This window comes from Saccostrea echinata, unplaced genomic scaffold (assembly GCF_033153115.1).
Source record: "Saccostrea echinata isolate AGI-Se365-2 ecotype Australia unplaced genomic scaffold, CSIRO_AGI_Sech_v1 ptg000054l, whole genome shotgun sequence".
NCBI classification, from domain to species: Eukaryota; Metazoa; Mollusca; class Bivalvia; order Ostreida; family Ostreidae; genus Saccostrea; species Saccostrea echinata.
This window is the reverse complement of record NW_026889803.1, coordinates 50,575,712-50,592,983: the sequence shown is the minus strand read 5'-3', so window position 1 is coordinate 50,592,983 and position 17,272 is coordinate 50,575,712. Positions and strand designations below refer to the sequence as shown.

The following is a 17,272-nucleotide window of genomic DNA, read 5'->3' as shown; positions in this document are numbered from 1 at the left end:
ACAAACTTCATTGCTTTTCTGACTCCGTATATAGTAGAGGCGTTTCACTATTTTTCAAGCAAAACCTTTCCGTTGAAATATTAAATTATCATCAGTCTCTTGATGGAAGAAGATTATTGGTTAACTTGAAATATAATGAAAAAATTACTACAATTGTGAATGTTTATGCACCTAACGCTGAACACTCTAGAATTGCATTTTTTAAAAGATTATTATCTTGGGTAAGTCAATATGCTATGAATATAGAAGGGCTCGTTGTTTGTGGTGACTTTAATTGTCAATTAGACTGTAATCAAAATGATAAAAGTGTTAAGAATTTAAGAAAATTTTTGAAATACTTTGATCTAAATGACTGCTGGATTTCCAGCGGAAAAACAAGCATAAATGGTTTAACGTGGTGTGATGGAGAGGACATTCCCAAAAGCAGAATAGATTATGTTTTTATTAATGATAATATGTTTTTCCCGCTTTGTAATATTACTGTGCGTAGAGCACCTAGTGTTGAAGGGATACGTATGAGCGATCATTTGGGCTTAGGTTTTGATCTCAGCACTTCTGAAAATTTACGAGGTAGTGGTTACTGGAAGTTAAATAACTCATTATTAACTGAAGAAAAATTTTGTGAAAAATTAAGAAAACATATAAGTGACGAAAAAGAAGAATTAAAACAGTTAAATGATCCAAAAGTAAGATGGGAACGAATGAAAATATCCATTAAAGACTTCTGTATGTCTTTTTCAAAAAATAAAGCTAATAATAAAAAAAAGCGTATCAAATTTATAGAAACTCAATTAAAACTACTAGATTTAAAACATTATACTGAAATAAATATGAGGTACAAACGACAACTTGAAGAAGAAAGAGATAATTATTATGCTCAGAAGTGTAATGGAGCTTATGTACGATCTAGAGCTTTGTGGATAGAAAAGGGTGAGAAAAGTAACTCTTATTTTTTAGGTCTTGAAAAAAAGCAGCAAATAAATAATGCAATAACTAAAATCAAGGATGATAATGAGTCTGTTATCACTGACAATGATAATATTATGAAATGTTTGTTTACTTTTTATAGTTCATTATATACTAGTAAGAGGATTTCTGATAATGAAATAGAAAACTATTTAAAAAATGTTAACTGCGAAAAGGTTACAAAGGCCGAGAAAGAGTTATGTGACATGTTGCCTACAAAATTAGAATGTGAAGAAGCTGTTCTTAAAATGAAAAATAACAAATCCCCTGGTCAAGATGGCTGAACAGCAGAATTCTATAAGGTTTTTTGGCATGATATAAAGGAAATATTCTTTTCCTCTTTACTTAAAAGTATTGATGATGGTATTTTGCCTTTTTTGCAAAGAAATGCTGTGATATCCCTGATATATAAAAAAGGAGAGAAAGAAAATCTTAAGAACTATAGACCAATTAGTCTCACAAACGTTGATTACAAAATTTTTGCTCATGTTCTAGCTAATCGTTTGCAAAAAGTTGCTAGTAGAATAATTAGTAGTGAACAAAGTGCTTATATCAAAGGTAGATACATTGGGGAGAACGCGAGAATAATATTAGACATATTTGAATATTGTAACAATAATGATATTGATGGTATTTTGCTCTTTCTCGATTTTGAAAAAGCTTTCGATTCTGTTGAATATAACTTCATGTACAAAACTCTAGAAAAATTTAATTTTGGTGAAAATTTTATCAAAATGATAAAAACATTATATTCTAAACCAACTTTTAAAGTTAAAAATAATGGCTGGATGTCAAAATCATGTGAAATGCAAAGAGGGATTAGACAAGGCTGTCCTGTGTCAGCACTTTTATTTATTTTCGTGCTAGAAATACTAGCAGTTCAGCTTAAAAATAATGAAGAAATCATCGGTTTATCGCCAGGTGATAATGGAAATTTAAAAATCGTACAACATGCCGATGATTGCACTAATTTATTGAAAGACACTTATTCACTGAACAAAGCTTTAGAAACAATACGTGAATTTAGCAAAGTCGCAGGCCCGAAATTGAATATGGACAAAACAGAATGTTTATTGACAGGAAAATTTATTGAAATGTATTTAAATGAAAAATATATTTGTGGTGTTAGAATTGCTAAAAGTCATGTAAAATCATTAGGTGTATATCTCGGTCATGATAAGGATATCTGTTATGATATGAATTGGACAAATAAATTAGAGAAACTTGAAAGAATACTGAGTGTTTGGAGAAGGCGAAACTTAACGATCTTCGGAAAATGCACTATAATAAATACACTAGCATTATCTAAATTGGTATATAATGCTTTTATTTTGTCAAATCCAAAAAATGAATTCTTTAAAAATGTATCAAAACTTGTATTTAATTTCTTATGGAAGAAAAAAGATAGGATAAAGAGAAATACGCTAATTGGTAAAGTTGACCAAGGTGGAATAGGTATTGTTGATGTAGAGAGTAAATTTACTGCAGCGAAGGCTTCTTGGATAAAACGAATACTAGATAAAAGAAGTATAATATATAAAATGTTGAATAATATTCTTAATCTTAAAAACCTGTCTGTTAATGATATTGTTAAAACAAGTGTATGTAACTTTGAAAATACTGCTTTTTTTAAGATGCTAAGAATACCACTTTTTTATGGTGAAGTCCTTTCTGCTTTCAATAAATGTAAAAAAGTTACACAAATTTCTGCTTTAAAGAGAGACCAATTTTTATCGGAATTCATTTGGAACAATAATCTGTTTCAGTATGATTCTAAACCTCTTTGTTTTGAAAACTGGATAAAAAGTGATATTCTATATATCAAAGATCTTTTTGATAATGATGGAAACTTCCTTAGTATTGAACACTTTTATAATATACTGGAAAAGAAAAACAATATACTCTGTGAATATATCATGATAAAGAAGGCACTCAGAGAATACAAAAACAATTTTGATTGTACATATGCAAAATTTATTAATATTAAAAACGAAGTGTCATTTTTATTTAAAGATAATAGTGTAAGAATTGTAGCAAACCTTAAATGTGATTTTTATTATTCAATTTTGGTAAACATAAAGTTTCAACGATCAGTTTATGAAAATATGTGGCAAAAGACTTTTGATCTTAGTTACAAATATGTCTGGAAAAATGTATATCTAGCTAAAATTAAGTATATGTATGAAAAAAATGTTGCTGAATTTAATTATAAATTATTGAATTGCATATTGAACAATAACTTAAATGTAAGTAAATTGAACAAAGATGTAGAACCTTTTTGTGAATATTGTATGGTTGTTGAAGACACTGAACATCTCCTGTACAGGTGTAAACTTTGTGAAAATATTTGGAAAAAAATTAGTTTGTTTTGGGGTTTTGAAATCACATGGAAAATACTGGTACTTGGTTTTTATAATGAAATCAATTTAAAAACAACTAGATTGAATAATCTATTGTCATTTATTTGTTTTACCATTTATAAATATAAAATGAAATGTAGATTTCAAAAAGAAAACATGTATATAGAAGTTTTTCGAAATAAGATAAAAAATTGTCTTTGTTTACAAAACGTGATTCTAAGGAAAGCACATGTAATTAATGATAATCTGTATCTAGAAGTAGGCAATTATTTGTGATTTTGATTTATGAATTTCTATGCAATGTATGTATTATGATTTTCTGTACAATGAATTATTTATGTACCATGTTTTAATAAAAGAGAAAAAAAACAATTTTTCCAACCCAGATTTTTCTTGACAAGCAGAGGAAAAAAACACGTAAAGTCCTCTCCCAGACGTGAAAAAACACGTTTCCACCGTTCATGGTGGTGGTGGTAGGGTTCCAAAGTCATTTTTTATTTGCTTCAGTGTGTACATTTAATGATAACTCTGCAAATTCAAGGGGGGAGGGGGTCCGGACCCTCCTCTAGATCCGCCCAGAAAGATCACTTTCTTTTGAAACTCGATGTTTCTTCTATATACTTAGACTAATTGCAAAGGAAATTCTTGTTTTACGATTGATGATGTCTCATCGCTTATTATAACGATTGCATTTAGCACTATGAGTGATAAAATCAATTTTACACACATTCATTTCAATTGTTTTAAATGACCTTGGCCTTCACAGTGGTAAATGCAAATATGCTAAGGATGACCTTTATATCAGGATGACACCACCAATAGGATTGACTTGATTGGAAATGCAGTTTTCAGTTCTATTTAAATCCAGCAGTAACGGCTGAGAAATAAAACCCATGCATGGCTGTAGGAACGGGGGGCTTGAACCCCCCTCCCCCCCCCCCAATAATTTTGCCGATATATACATGTAGATTACTATAGAAAACATAGCTACTATATGCTTGTGCCCCCTCAATAAAAACGTATGATGACCCTTTATTGGCTTGTCAAGAATTTTTTTAACTGAATTCAACTGAAATTGTATGACTGTGCCCCCCTCCCAGACTGAAATTACTTCCTAGGGGCCTGAAACCATATTATTTTATTCCTGTTGATGATGTCCTATTTATGATTAACTTTCCTCAATTCATACATAGGTATATAAGGGTGACATTTTGGCCTTGACCTTGTAATGAGTAAATTAAGCATGTTAAATAATCTCCCTTGTGGATGATCTGTTTCAATAATCAAACACGTCCTCAGATACGGGTTTATAGAATACTGCCATTATCACTGTCCTAGAGATTGGCAATGAGATATGTTTATCATAATTTTGTTCTTCAAATTCATTTATGTTCAATGAATTATAAATTTTAAACTTTTGAACATGATGTATGTTGATCAGCCTTAATCTTTGAAGTGGTATATGGATTCAAGTGGGGTGGGGGGATGTTTTCATTTCAAATGGAAAAAAGGTTTTTTTTCCGTTTTGACACTGGCCTTCACATTCTGTCTGCATACATATATGCCGCACACTCACATTTTAAAAATAAATTACAATCACATATTCACATATATATAATTAATATATATATATTATATCCATTATCATACTACAGAACGTTTACGTAACTATTTAGATATATGCTTTAAGCCTTTATGCAGAGAAAACAAATCCATGGACTACAAAGAATCATGTAAATTTGTCTAGCATGCTACAGCCATTATGGTACATTTTCTTTTCTTTTTTTCTGTTGTCTGTCATCTGATTTGTTATTTAGACTGTATATCAACATGGTGATGTCAATAAATTGAATTGAATACATGTATTCAGAAAGTTAAAAATCATTAAAGGACTGACATAACACTGAATAGATTCATCTCCTCTTGTGAGAAATAACAAGAGTGTACAATGAATTCAAAATACATTTATTGTCATTGATAACACGGACAATTAAATTATGAAGTATGAACCCATTCATTCTGACCAGTTTCTCTGGGCAGAGTACCCAATTATACAATGAGCTCTAAAAACAATCTTTTGCATTTGCTGCAGCATGATATTTGCTGAATATTTATAATTTTTATACTGTTAACATTCTGAACCTCGGACAAATTTCATAAAGCAGTAATACAGATACACTATGTACACAATACATACAGAATGTCTATGGAATTTGAAATCCTGAACAGGTACCTCCTTTCTAGGAATTGTACATTTTCAGTTTGTTTTAACAAACTATGATGGTATTAACAACTCCAATATACTGAAAGACATCAAAGATTTTTATGTTCATGTCAGATAATAAATTAGAATCAAGATGTCTTTGCTCGAATGGCAGCTCTTCTGCCCGTAACAGCCTGAAATCCCGACTTAATGCTGGTGACAGAACATCGAGAACCACAAGTCTCACACTGCAGAAAGAAAATTCTAGTGTCCTTTTGAAGGAGAGTATCAGGTGATCTACAGGTATGGCAGGTCACATACTCCTCTGTAAAATAAACTACAGTTTATAATAGTGTCAGGACAAGATAAAGATATTTTGGTATATTTAAGATCCATTTATATTATATGGCAAGCATTTTCTGTTAAAGAGGAAATTTTAATATAAAATAATAATAATATTCTCCTAAGGGAGATAAACATTAATTTGCTATAGAAGGCAAACAAAGCTCATTTTCTACACCTTCTTACTTACTAATATATCTTCTAAGGACATTCTCTATCTGTTTCTGGTTGTATCTTCCTTTAATAATAAGCTGGTTGTTTCCATCGACTGACCCACTATAAATCACAAGTTAATTTAATATTTATCACAAGAGACAGCACACCTCAGAAGAATGCAGTACAAATGAGAATGGCTATACTACCTTGTTCCCAACTCAGCCAATAAAAAGGCCAGGACATGTTTGGGCTGTCGATGCAATCTACAATTATAAAAATAAGTTCCATCATACAGTAAGAATTTGCTTTCCTATTACTTATTTTACGATTAAAATATATTTTTTTCAGATATAACATATCACAGCACCTCCTTTTACTTTATCTACAAAATAAAACAAAATTACTCACAATCTGCAAATATCTGAGAAGTTTGCAAAAGATGACTTTCTTGTTCCGACTTTGAGCACCTGAGGGGGTCTCATGACAAACTTCTTTTTCTCCCCAGCTACCATATCTGGATTCTTCTCCCGTATGATATCAAATACCCGTGTCAGTAACTGAAGTTAAATTCATCATATTGTTAGAGAAATATCATGTGTTTCTATTACGGTAAACTAATGAATAATATATACCGGTATTCTGTACTCCTGTAATTATCACAAATGAAATGTATGACAGATATTAGATAGATGTGTTCCAATTTTTAATGATTAGTCATCTAAAAATTATGAACATTTTTACATAATTATGAACATATCACAAAACTTTTAACAAAAGCAGGGTACAGACATGACTCTCACAATTACACTTTTTCACACGGTCAATACTGTAACACTGTACCTCATCATATGTGTAGTCTCTGTCTGAGGCCAGCCATGCCTTACCCTCAGGAACAGCCCCTCCAATACGATCCTCAAAGTCCAGATCTCCTAAAAATTACATAATGAATGAGCACAACTGAGAAATGGATCTTGTTCATCAGCAAAAGGGGAATGAATTAACGTCAATTCAAACATCCATTATCCAATCATATTGTTTTTACCACAGAAAATTTTGTTAAATAATGTATGCAATAATTCATTTGCAAACAATTACATGTTTTTATGTTAATGACCAAAGTGTTCAAATGAATTCCACTGACTAAATGTCCTCTTTCATACAGACACTGTACCTTCATTCTGTTTATCAGCATCCTCATTTTCAATCATAGTGAAGTCTACCTTCTTCTTCTTTTTCTTCTTCAGTGGTAGAGCGAAGTTCATGTCTTCTTCTACCCCTTCTGAGGCCTCTGGTTCTGGAGCCTCTTTTTCAGGAGCCTATATATTCATTCCAAAGTATTAAGCATAGATCTTTTTTAAACAAATCAAACTTGCTTACTTAGCAGTCACATGATAATGAATTATAAAATCTTAATCAAAGTAGATAAATTTTACATTTTCATTTAAAGCATTAGAATTAAAATGATGCTGTATTCTGGTTCACCTTTTCAAATGGTAGCAGATGAGAGTAATAATTCTTTTTTCTATTTTTTCTTTATATGAATACTGTAGATTCCTTATTTTTCGCGAGTACTTATTTTTGCGAAATGACTCTTTGACGTCAAATCACGAAAACAATAATTCGCGAATGGACAGTTGATCAAGGGATTTTACATTGATTTCAGTGCCATAAAAATGAAAGCGAGTTATTTTATTTCACGAGTGGTGCTTATCGTGTAATAATGCGATAATTAATTCCTCGCGTATATTTAGGAATCTACAGTAATGTATTGAACAGACAAAATGGCAGACAAGAAAAAATGAAGAAGATTGAAATATGTGGGAATAAAAAGCACACTTGTTATACAAAACTGAGGTGCATGTAAAAGAAATAAACATTTTAAACAAAACTGATAGGCATATGTAAAAGATAAAGGGTCTTTAAAATACTGACTGGTTCTGGTAAGGTTTCCTCCAGTTCACTGACATCAAATGCTTTCTTTTTCTTCTTTTTCTTTTTTAACCCAAAGTCCAGTGAGAAATCTAAAGAAAAAGAGCTTCCTTCTTAATTTAAACAAAATTCAGCAAAATCAATCATCCTTCTTGTTATTGAAAATCAAACTTTTTTTCTCATCCCAAATCATTTTGTCAGTGACATAGGACTAAAAATCTTAAATAATCCCTGTATTTATGACATGAAATTGTCAATATTTACAATTCAAATGCTTATGTATATTTTCTCTCAGCTGTAGAACAACAGAGAAAGTGTATCTGACCATCATCTGCTTTATCTGCTGGCTTTTCCTCTGTCTGTACTTCTGGAGCCTCCTCTACTGGTGCTGGGCTTGGTGTCTCATTTTCCTCTGTGCCTCCATCCAATTCAAATGGCACCTTCTTTTTTTTCTTCTTCTTTTTCATATTTGTGGGGTCAAATGGGATCTATTCAAGAAAATGTTAAAAACTTTACAAAAAAAAAAAATTATGAAATAAACATTACACACTAATAAAACCAACTGAATAGAAAATGCTTGTTTTTGCCTTGCATAAGTGGATGCAATATCATACTAAAACTTGGGATCTTTCATTGATATGTTTTAGTCTTACCAATGTAATGCTGTAAGAATTATATTTCATTTCATTTTATAAACACCAAATCACGCATAATCAAAAAATTTCAGTTCTGTGATATGTCATGCTGAATTAAACTACATTTTTAGATGTGTTTATCCTGCATGTTTTGCAATTTTCAGTAATTTTAATGCTTCCGTCCATAATTTGAATGTTTCATCCTTAATTAAGTACTGGTAATACCTTAATTGTCTTAATTTTCTGATGTACATTTGATAACATTAAGATATGAAATATTTTTGATTATGTTACTATCCATCTTGTCTTGTCCATATATCACAGGTTAATGACAATCTGAATATTCATGAGTGTGACAGGATTTTTTTTTTTTTTTTTTAAATATTTTCACAAGTGCAAAGCACGAGTGAAAATATAAAAAAATCCTGTCATACTCGTGAAATGTCTGCTAAATGGCTGTGTGATGCGTACAGTGTGTGTTTCTGTCTGTGTCTGTGCTTGTCACTCTCGCTTTCAGCTCCACCCCTGGCTAGCACTTCGCTGTGAAAAGTAAGCAGAATAAGCAAGTCTTATCTGCCAGGTAAAGCCTCTCCACAATTAGACCTATATGTGGCCCAGATATGGGAACCTCCCCGAGGTAGCAGATGGACATTGGGTACCTTACGGCCCCAAGCAGAACCACAGGGTCTTGGAGGAGACTAGGCCCCTAAATGCACGGCATGCTTGGCCCACTGGTGAGTGGACATGCCCTGGTGCCTGCAAACCTAGCCCCCAGCTATGGGTCAAATAGCCTCACTGCCTTGTGGGAAGGCTTGGGAAAGTCAAAGCCTATGGAAGAAAATCCAGACAGAAAATCCGTGTAGATGGGCATGAAAGCAATGAAACGCTATCATCTAAGGGAAGGACAACCCTGAAAAAAACCACTGGCCCTCTGAGTTCAGGGGGTTATGCTTAGGGCCAGCAACCCTAACATGTCAAAAAATGCAGCTACAGAAACCTTACTTACTTGATGGCCTTATGTGCTGACCAGCAGGAAGAGGACTAACTAAGTACATGTACTAAGTATACTTGTGAAATAAATTCCATATCCAGCTACAAAACATTGAATTTTCTGTCTATTACATTTCTTTGATTTTCCCTTTGCCTCTGTCTTTTCTTAACACAGTGTCATAGGCTGTGATGTCATAATTGAGTGATTGAGATGTCATATAGCTTAGCACTTGTGGGATGGATTTTAGCAACATATTTGGGAAGAAATTGACAGTTTTAGTCTCTGTCAAGACGGTTTATTTACTATCTCTTATGACAGGCAAAAAATTTTTTGTTTACTTACTTTGGTATCATTTCACACTGTGAGAGACTATCCAATAAATCACAGTATTTCACTGTTGAAAATGTAATCAAAAATGATATAATCATAATTACAAATCATAATTACAAACAGTGCAGAGTTTTAAGTAGAAAGTACATGTATGCAAACTCAAAAAGGTTTGTTGTGATTGGTGGTGTTTTCAATGCAACTTCATTTTTATTCTTTAATATTAGGCTGGAATGGATCTGCTTCATTTTAGTACATTTCAACTAAATTGGACATATTGATTATCCTACAGTGTTCTCATTGTTACGAGGGCCTGTCCCAAGATTCTGAAAAGGGACATCTTTAACTGTTAAATACATACATGATGTATGTAATTCATTTCAAGGCAGATCTTTAAGCTTATCAGTGCTTAAGTGGCCAAAAAAAGTGATACTATCACAGTACTAAACTTTTCCCTCTTTTTTTTTTTTTTAAATCCTTTTCGGTAGGCCTATCTATAAAATATCTTAAAAATGATAAAGTTGGTTTTTATCTATAACCAGTACAAAATACTGAGCCCGTGTACAGAACATAAAAAATCATTAGGAATTTACTAACTCTGTAACTGCGTTGTTACGTGTAAAACAATATTGCCATGTGCCTCGATTTTCACAGTAGTTCTGGAATTTATTTTCAGTGTATAAAACAGCATGCCACATAAATGTACACTACTAAGCAAAATAAAACATGCGTTTGGGGGATAGTGGTCGCCATATTGAATTTTTTTTTCTTACCAGTTCGTCCTCAGCCATGTTTCACGACAATGCCGGGTTGCATCAGAATGAAAATGTATGGAAGCTCGAGGGAGTGACTACGACAAAATGATAAAAATCATATAAACTACTTACGAATAATAATTAAAAAAAACAAACATACCAAAATTAGAATGAGTAGATAAAAGTTTCACCAGTTTGGCACTCTTATAAAAATTATCATCTGTAAAGAGATTAAAAACAGATATTAAAACTGGAAGCATTGTGAATCAATATTCCTATAGCCGATACTGCCTTCCGTAGGTTGAAGGCGAAGGTCATTGAAGATGTCTAGTAAGGGCAGTTACTCTGTTCATGCCAAGTGAAGGTCTACAAGCAGTAAAATAGTCATGTTGCTTCTGAGCTAAATGATTCAAATTACTACTTAGCCATCCAGACTTATTAATAGGAGCGGATCAGGAGAGGGGAGAGAGAAACCTATGATTAAGAATTTTTGATAATCTAAAATAAATAGTCGGGCACTACAAACAGAGAACTACTAGAGAACTCTAAACTAAGAACCCTAGAGAACCCTAATGATTTTGAATTATTTATTGTTTGTAAATAAAATATTTATGTTTTAAATAACCAATATATCACACAAAAACAAAATAAAATAATAATAAAAAAAAGAATATTGTGCCAGGTTTTATGCTTAATTTCAATGGAATACTAATCTCTGAAGACTTCATCATACTTGTGTTATTTTAATTATTTTTTCAAATAAGTTAAATACTCCAGAGTAAATGGCTAAGAGTTCTAAATAACTTAAAAAATAAAATTAATTAAAAAAATTGGATGACGCAAAGAGCATTTAGGCCTGGCGAAAAAAAAAAGAAAGATTTAAGTGCGTATACAATAAAAAAAAAACATTTTATAATAACTGCTTAATAGTGTAGTTGTATCTCACATCATTAATTGCGTCATGATTCCAAGATCGAGGTCCATGGGCATTGACAGTCACCTGAGTCTGAGTGTAAGTTTCTCCGCATAGGAAGAAATTCTAGCGGGAACGATAACTCTGGGTAGAGATTGATATTTAGGCTGAACTCAATGAAAGCACAATTAACGCTAATCTTGAGTACACAGACACTTGGCTTTTTAAAACCTTTCTCTTCATTAATAAAAATATCTCCATACTATATAATATGAGGATGTTTTTCTCCATGAAGAGAAAGGTTTAAAACGTCATATGCCCATGCTTTTCACGGGCACCCGAAAAGTGAATCGATAATAACCCCCAAATCTTAATTTAAAAAAAATAGTAAGCGAATAATTTCTCAACAAGACGCCGAAGGGCCTTTACGGTCACTGAGTATAATACAACATTGAAGTATCCCGAGTACCCAAATTCCGTTACCATAAGCAGAAAACACCCTGCGTTACTCTCCGATATATTTTACATGTTTAAATGCACAAAAATATACTCAATGTTTGAATATCTTGCTGCCCTATATCGTCATACTTTTATTAACGTCTCTGTAGCCTCATTGTGACTTCACTTTAGCGCGAGTTTCTACGTGTATATTTCTACGCGTGAGTATACACAAAAATAATTTAATTTTGTTTGTAGTCTAGCCTCTGATTGGTTAATATCCAAAAAGGAACACAAATTATTTCTGTATAACCTGGTTTGGTATGGAGACCCCCCCCCCCCGACAACCAGCTGAATCATCTGTATCCATACATTCCTCTCATTTCCAGTCCTCGGGATTCATGGAAAATTCCATATTTAATAAATGTACCTTTAACTTCAAACAATAATTCGATCTTACCACATGTAAACAAACAACAAGGCTGCTAGGCCTATGTATTAGTTTTTACCTCCCCTCGCTTCCCATCACTTCCGTTACTACGGTTGTATTATTGAGCGGCAAATTTGAACTAATAAAAAGCAACGAAATTTTACACCCATAGTTATTTAATGATTTTAAAATTAAATTATAAGGAATGACTCCAATTCTTGGTCAAACACAACAAAATAATTAGTTTAGTGCTTAATAACAAAACTTAAAGTAGATCTATTTACTTAACTTTACTTGCCTACAATGGTCACAATCACCATTCTGACTAAACAAAACAATAGTGCTTGAGCACTGTCAGAAAACCAATCTAATTCGCCCTCACATTGGCCACTCTTGTACTTTTAGAAGCATTTAATGTACAAAGATAAGATATTATTGTCTCTTTATTTATCTATCAATTACAACTCTAACTGAACATTAAAAGCTCTACGAAATTACTTTTTGTACCATATATTAATATAAAAATTTTTGTATAATATTCTCTTATTCACTGTAGGAAAGCCGATGACCGTAATATAGTTTACGGTCATCAAAACATGTCGGCTGATATGATCGGTTGAAAATTTTCGACGGCGATTATAAACATTATTCAGTAAAACTGCATAATTTAAGGTAATGGTTAAACGAACATCGATGTTATCTCCACACCAGTAGTTATTGTTTACCCAAACAAAAGAAAATGAAATGATAAAAGGCCTTCGAAATTTTGCAGTATGATGACCGTAACAAACACATTCCAGCGAGAAGATGATGACCGTAAAACAGTTATATGGATGACCGTAATCTTTGTACAAAATCATGTTAGATGTTTTATATCTTATTTAACATCAATTCTACATGTTCTATAACACCCCTGTAAACAACTCTGATGCGATCAGCAACACTGATAAAATCATTGAAGAAGAAAGTATCGTAGAGAATAAGATAAAGCAGTTTTGTATGCGCTGGAGTATAACCAGCTGTAAATAATACTAGAAAAGATTTAATTCGGGCAAATATCACCTAGATTAAATTTGTAAAATAATTTCTGTACAAATGATCAAATCGACAATGCTCAAAACATCGAATTTTCATGCTTTGAGATAGTTAAGATTATTATCATCTATCAACATTGAAGGTCATTCTTAGAGGTATGAACTAAACATTTTAAAATTAAAACTTGTATACATTAGCATCAAAACAACTTTTAATTGGAAATTTTGACAACTGCGAGGCGATCGTCAACGACATGTATCGTTTATTAAGCGATCGTATAACTGGGAAATAGCGATCGTAAATTAAACGCATGAAGAAAAAAAAGCACAAATCTGAGTAAATTCTGTTTAGGAACTGTTATTTCGATATATAATATATATTATTAAATTCAAATAAGGCAGTCGGTCATTGTGATATATCGTTTTTAACCAATAAAAATGACCTACATAAATATCAGAAATTAAACTTAACTACCGGTATGTTAATCAAGGAGATACATGTACTACGGAAAACGAACTGGAGGGCTCGCAAAATTTTACCTCAAAGGTATAGCAGTTATAATATCTCATATAATATATTTCAACAGAATAGAATTTATTTGCAGGCACGCAATATCGCTTTTTTTAAAGGGGGGGGGGGTAAAATGTAAAATTACCTTAGAAAGTTTGACAAGCAAAATAAAAAAGGAAAATTGTCCAAAATCGAAAAATCCTATATTGAATGTGTGTGTGTTCGGGGGGGGGGGGTCATCTTTCACAATCAAATTTTATTCACAAAGTACCAGAGTATCACTATTTAACTATACTGCAAAAAAGGGGGGAGGGCAACCAACTTTTCAATAAACATTTCAACTGTTACAGTAAATAGTTATGTTTAAAAAAAGTGGAAGAAAGCAGCCTCACTACCCCCCCCCCCCCCGTCACATTTTGTGATATCCCGATCAATTGCACAACTCAGAGGCAATAAAGATTTGAATTGATTTGAGTTTAATAGAGTAAGCTATCATTAATTAAACCACAGGAGTTGGAATATGGCCTTTCTGACATATTTTATTTCTTACATAAAATTTGTAACATGACGACTTTTGTAAGAAAGCAATAAAATATGTCAAAAAGGACACATACCAATCATTTCCCCGAAATTTTCCATATCCCGTAAATAAAAAATATAAATACTACAATAATAACAATTTTCAGTAAAATGATAACACTTGTAATTTTAGTTTTATTGATAGATATCCCAACTCCTGTAATTGTTATTTTTATAGTATAGTGTATTCATTTTTTTTTTACTGAAAATTTCGGTAAAATTTATAGGTACATGTATGCCAACTTCTGTGATTAAACAGCCATTCCCTAGACAATAAAACCTGTTTTTCTATAATCCTAATATTCGGTCCTTCCAATACTTTTTGTTAGTATCTGATTCATTTTAATCGACTGCCAATAGACAATTATTAGCAAGAGTTCTGAATTTTTTATTTTGCTGTCTTAAAATGTGGACAAAATTACCCAAGCAGAAGATTAGAAAATCTGTCAATCCCCCCCCCCCCCCTCTTAAAAATCCAATTTTCGGTGTCCTGTTCTGTTTCGACAGACTATCAGCCCATGTAAATCGGTAAACTCTTACTATATTTCATTGAACTGTTAAGGGTATTTAATGAATTTCAAATTGCACGATCGCATGTTTATCATATTTTCTTAGTTGCATGATCGCACACAGAATCGTTACCGATCGTAAAAACGTTTGGCACATGTACCACTTCAAATCTTTATTTTGACGCTTTCTGTTTGATATTACGGTCATAATAAATTTACGGTCATCCCACTTCACGGAATAAACCTCGATTACGGTCATCTTAATATTTTGTTACGGTCATCATTCTCAAAAACTTTGAGGTCATACTACAGCTTTATTTCCTTAAGTTCGAGTAAGCTATAATAACCAATAGCAAGTTCTCATTAGCGTACATTCAATTTTCAGCGGAATTTACACAGATATGCTATCAAATGTTTGATATCTTGAATGAAAAATTCTTACCGGTCAGCTCGGCCGACATGTTTTGATGACCGTAAACTATATTACGGTCATCGGCTTTCCTACAGTGCTTATTCAATTGACCTACAATTAATTACATTATTTACAGAGAATGATTAATCATCAAAGGGGAATACCAAATGGGAATAACTTCCTTTTGTAGACTGTAAATTAATAGAGGCCTACCCAGCACCATGCAGAAGACTTGACCAAGTGGTCGAGAATTTAAAAATAAATCTGTTAAAATACCCTTGATTTTGACAACTTTGTACTCTGTCTCCTAGATGCCCAGGAACAGAGAGGAAGATTTTTAAGAATAATGCATTTTCACGATTGAACACAGCTCCACTCTAACACCAGAAACCCTTACCCAGGAGTCATGAAATTCACAATTTTGGAACATTATTGAAACAGCGCATTATAACTATGCACTTAGTTTGTTTGATTAATACCCAGGAGGAGAAAAGACGATTTTCCAAAGAATTTTAAAACGTATGTTCACTATATAATCAATAGAGCCCCCCCCCCCCCCCAGCATTAGAGGTCTTAGATTCAGAGAAATTCAAAATTTTGGTAGAGGCATCCTTACTCATCATAAACTATGCAATCAGTTTATCTGCTAAATACCCAGGAACAGAGAGGAAGATATTTTAAAAATATTATGCATTTTCAATATCTGATCTATAGAACCCTGCCCTAAAACCAGAACCCCTGTCCCAGAGGCCATGGAATTCAAAATTTGTTTATCATAATTATACACTTACTTTGTTTGCTTAATACCCAGGGGCAGAAAAGAAAAGAATAATCAATAGCCCCACCCCTAACATCAGAACCCTGACCATGGGGCCACAATTTTCATAAATTTTGAGGAAGCACCCTTACTCATCATAATCATTCACTTAGTTTCTTTACATAATACCCAGGAGCAGAGAAGAAATTTTCTGGGAAATAATGCATTTTAACTACATAATCAATAGAACTCCGTCCTAACACCAGAACCCCTGACCAGGAGCCATGATTTTCACAATTTTGAAAGGGGCACCTTTGCTCATCATAACCATGCACCTAGTTTATCTGCTAAATATAGAGGGGAAGAAAAGAAGATTTTTAAAGTATTTATATATTTTCAATTAATATTCATTAAAGCAACACCCTAACTCCAGAACCCCTGACCCCGGGGCAATGAATTTCTCAATTTTGGTAGAGGGCTCAATGCTTACTACGGTCATGCCAACAGTTTGACTGCTTGATGTCCTGGTGTAAAGAAATTTTTTTTTCAAAGACAGCAATAATTTTGATGGTTTTAGCCCCACCCCTCAGGCCCCAGGGGGACAGGGACCATGAAATTCACATTTTTTATACCCCTTTACCCATTAATACTATATGCCAAAATTGGCTGAAATTGGTTCAGCGGTTCAAGAGAAGAAGCTGAAAATGTTCAAAAGTTTAAGACCGACGCACGACGGAACACAGATAGCAAAAGGTCACCCGAGTCACCCAGGTGACGTAAAAATATGAGATTTCCCCGTCAATTACATCCATATATCGTTCCATGCCAGCATATTCTTACTTTTAGAGATTGGATATGTTTCGTTTTATCTGATTAGTCAATAATTCAAACTTTATAACTTTCAACCAATCGTCGCTCGCGTGGTGCAGTGGCTATATAGAGCGTTTGCTCAAGAGTCGCGGAGTAAGGAGTTGATCTTTACGTCGCCGGTTCGAATCCCACTGCGGGACGTGGAGACCGGTCCT

General features: G+C 32.9%; 1 protein-coding gene across 1 annotated transcript; it reads right to left on the bottom strand.

Moving 5' to 3' along the window:
• Nucleotides 1-5,275: 5,275 nt before the first annotated feature.
• LOC133205661 (eukaryotic translation initiation factor 2 subunit 2-like) lies at nucleotides 5,276-10,761 on the bottom strand. The gene is made up of 9 exons (XM_061341507.1): nucleotides 10,683-10,761; nucleotides 8,282-8,444; nucleotides 7,960-8,048; nucleotides 7,199-7,343; nucleotides 6,868-6,956; nucleotides 6,436-6,584; nucleotides 6,234-6,290; nucleotides 6,062-6,147; nucleotides 5,276-5,854 (listed from the first exon to the last, which is right to left on the bottom strand). Exons 1-9 carry the CDS (start codon nucleotides 10,698-10,700, stop codon nucleotides 5,679-5,681), a joined length of 972 nt encoding a protein of 323 aa, XP_061197491.1. The 5' UTR covers nucleotides 10,701-10,761; the 3' UTR covers nucleotides 5,276-5,678.
• Nucleotides 10,762-17,272: the final 6,511 nt, after the last annotated feature.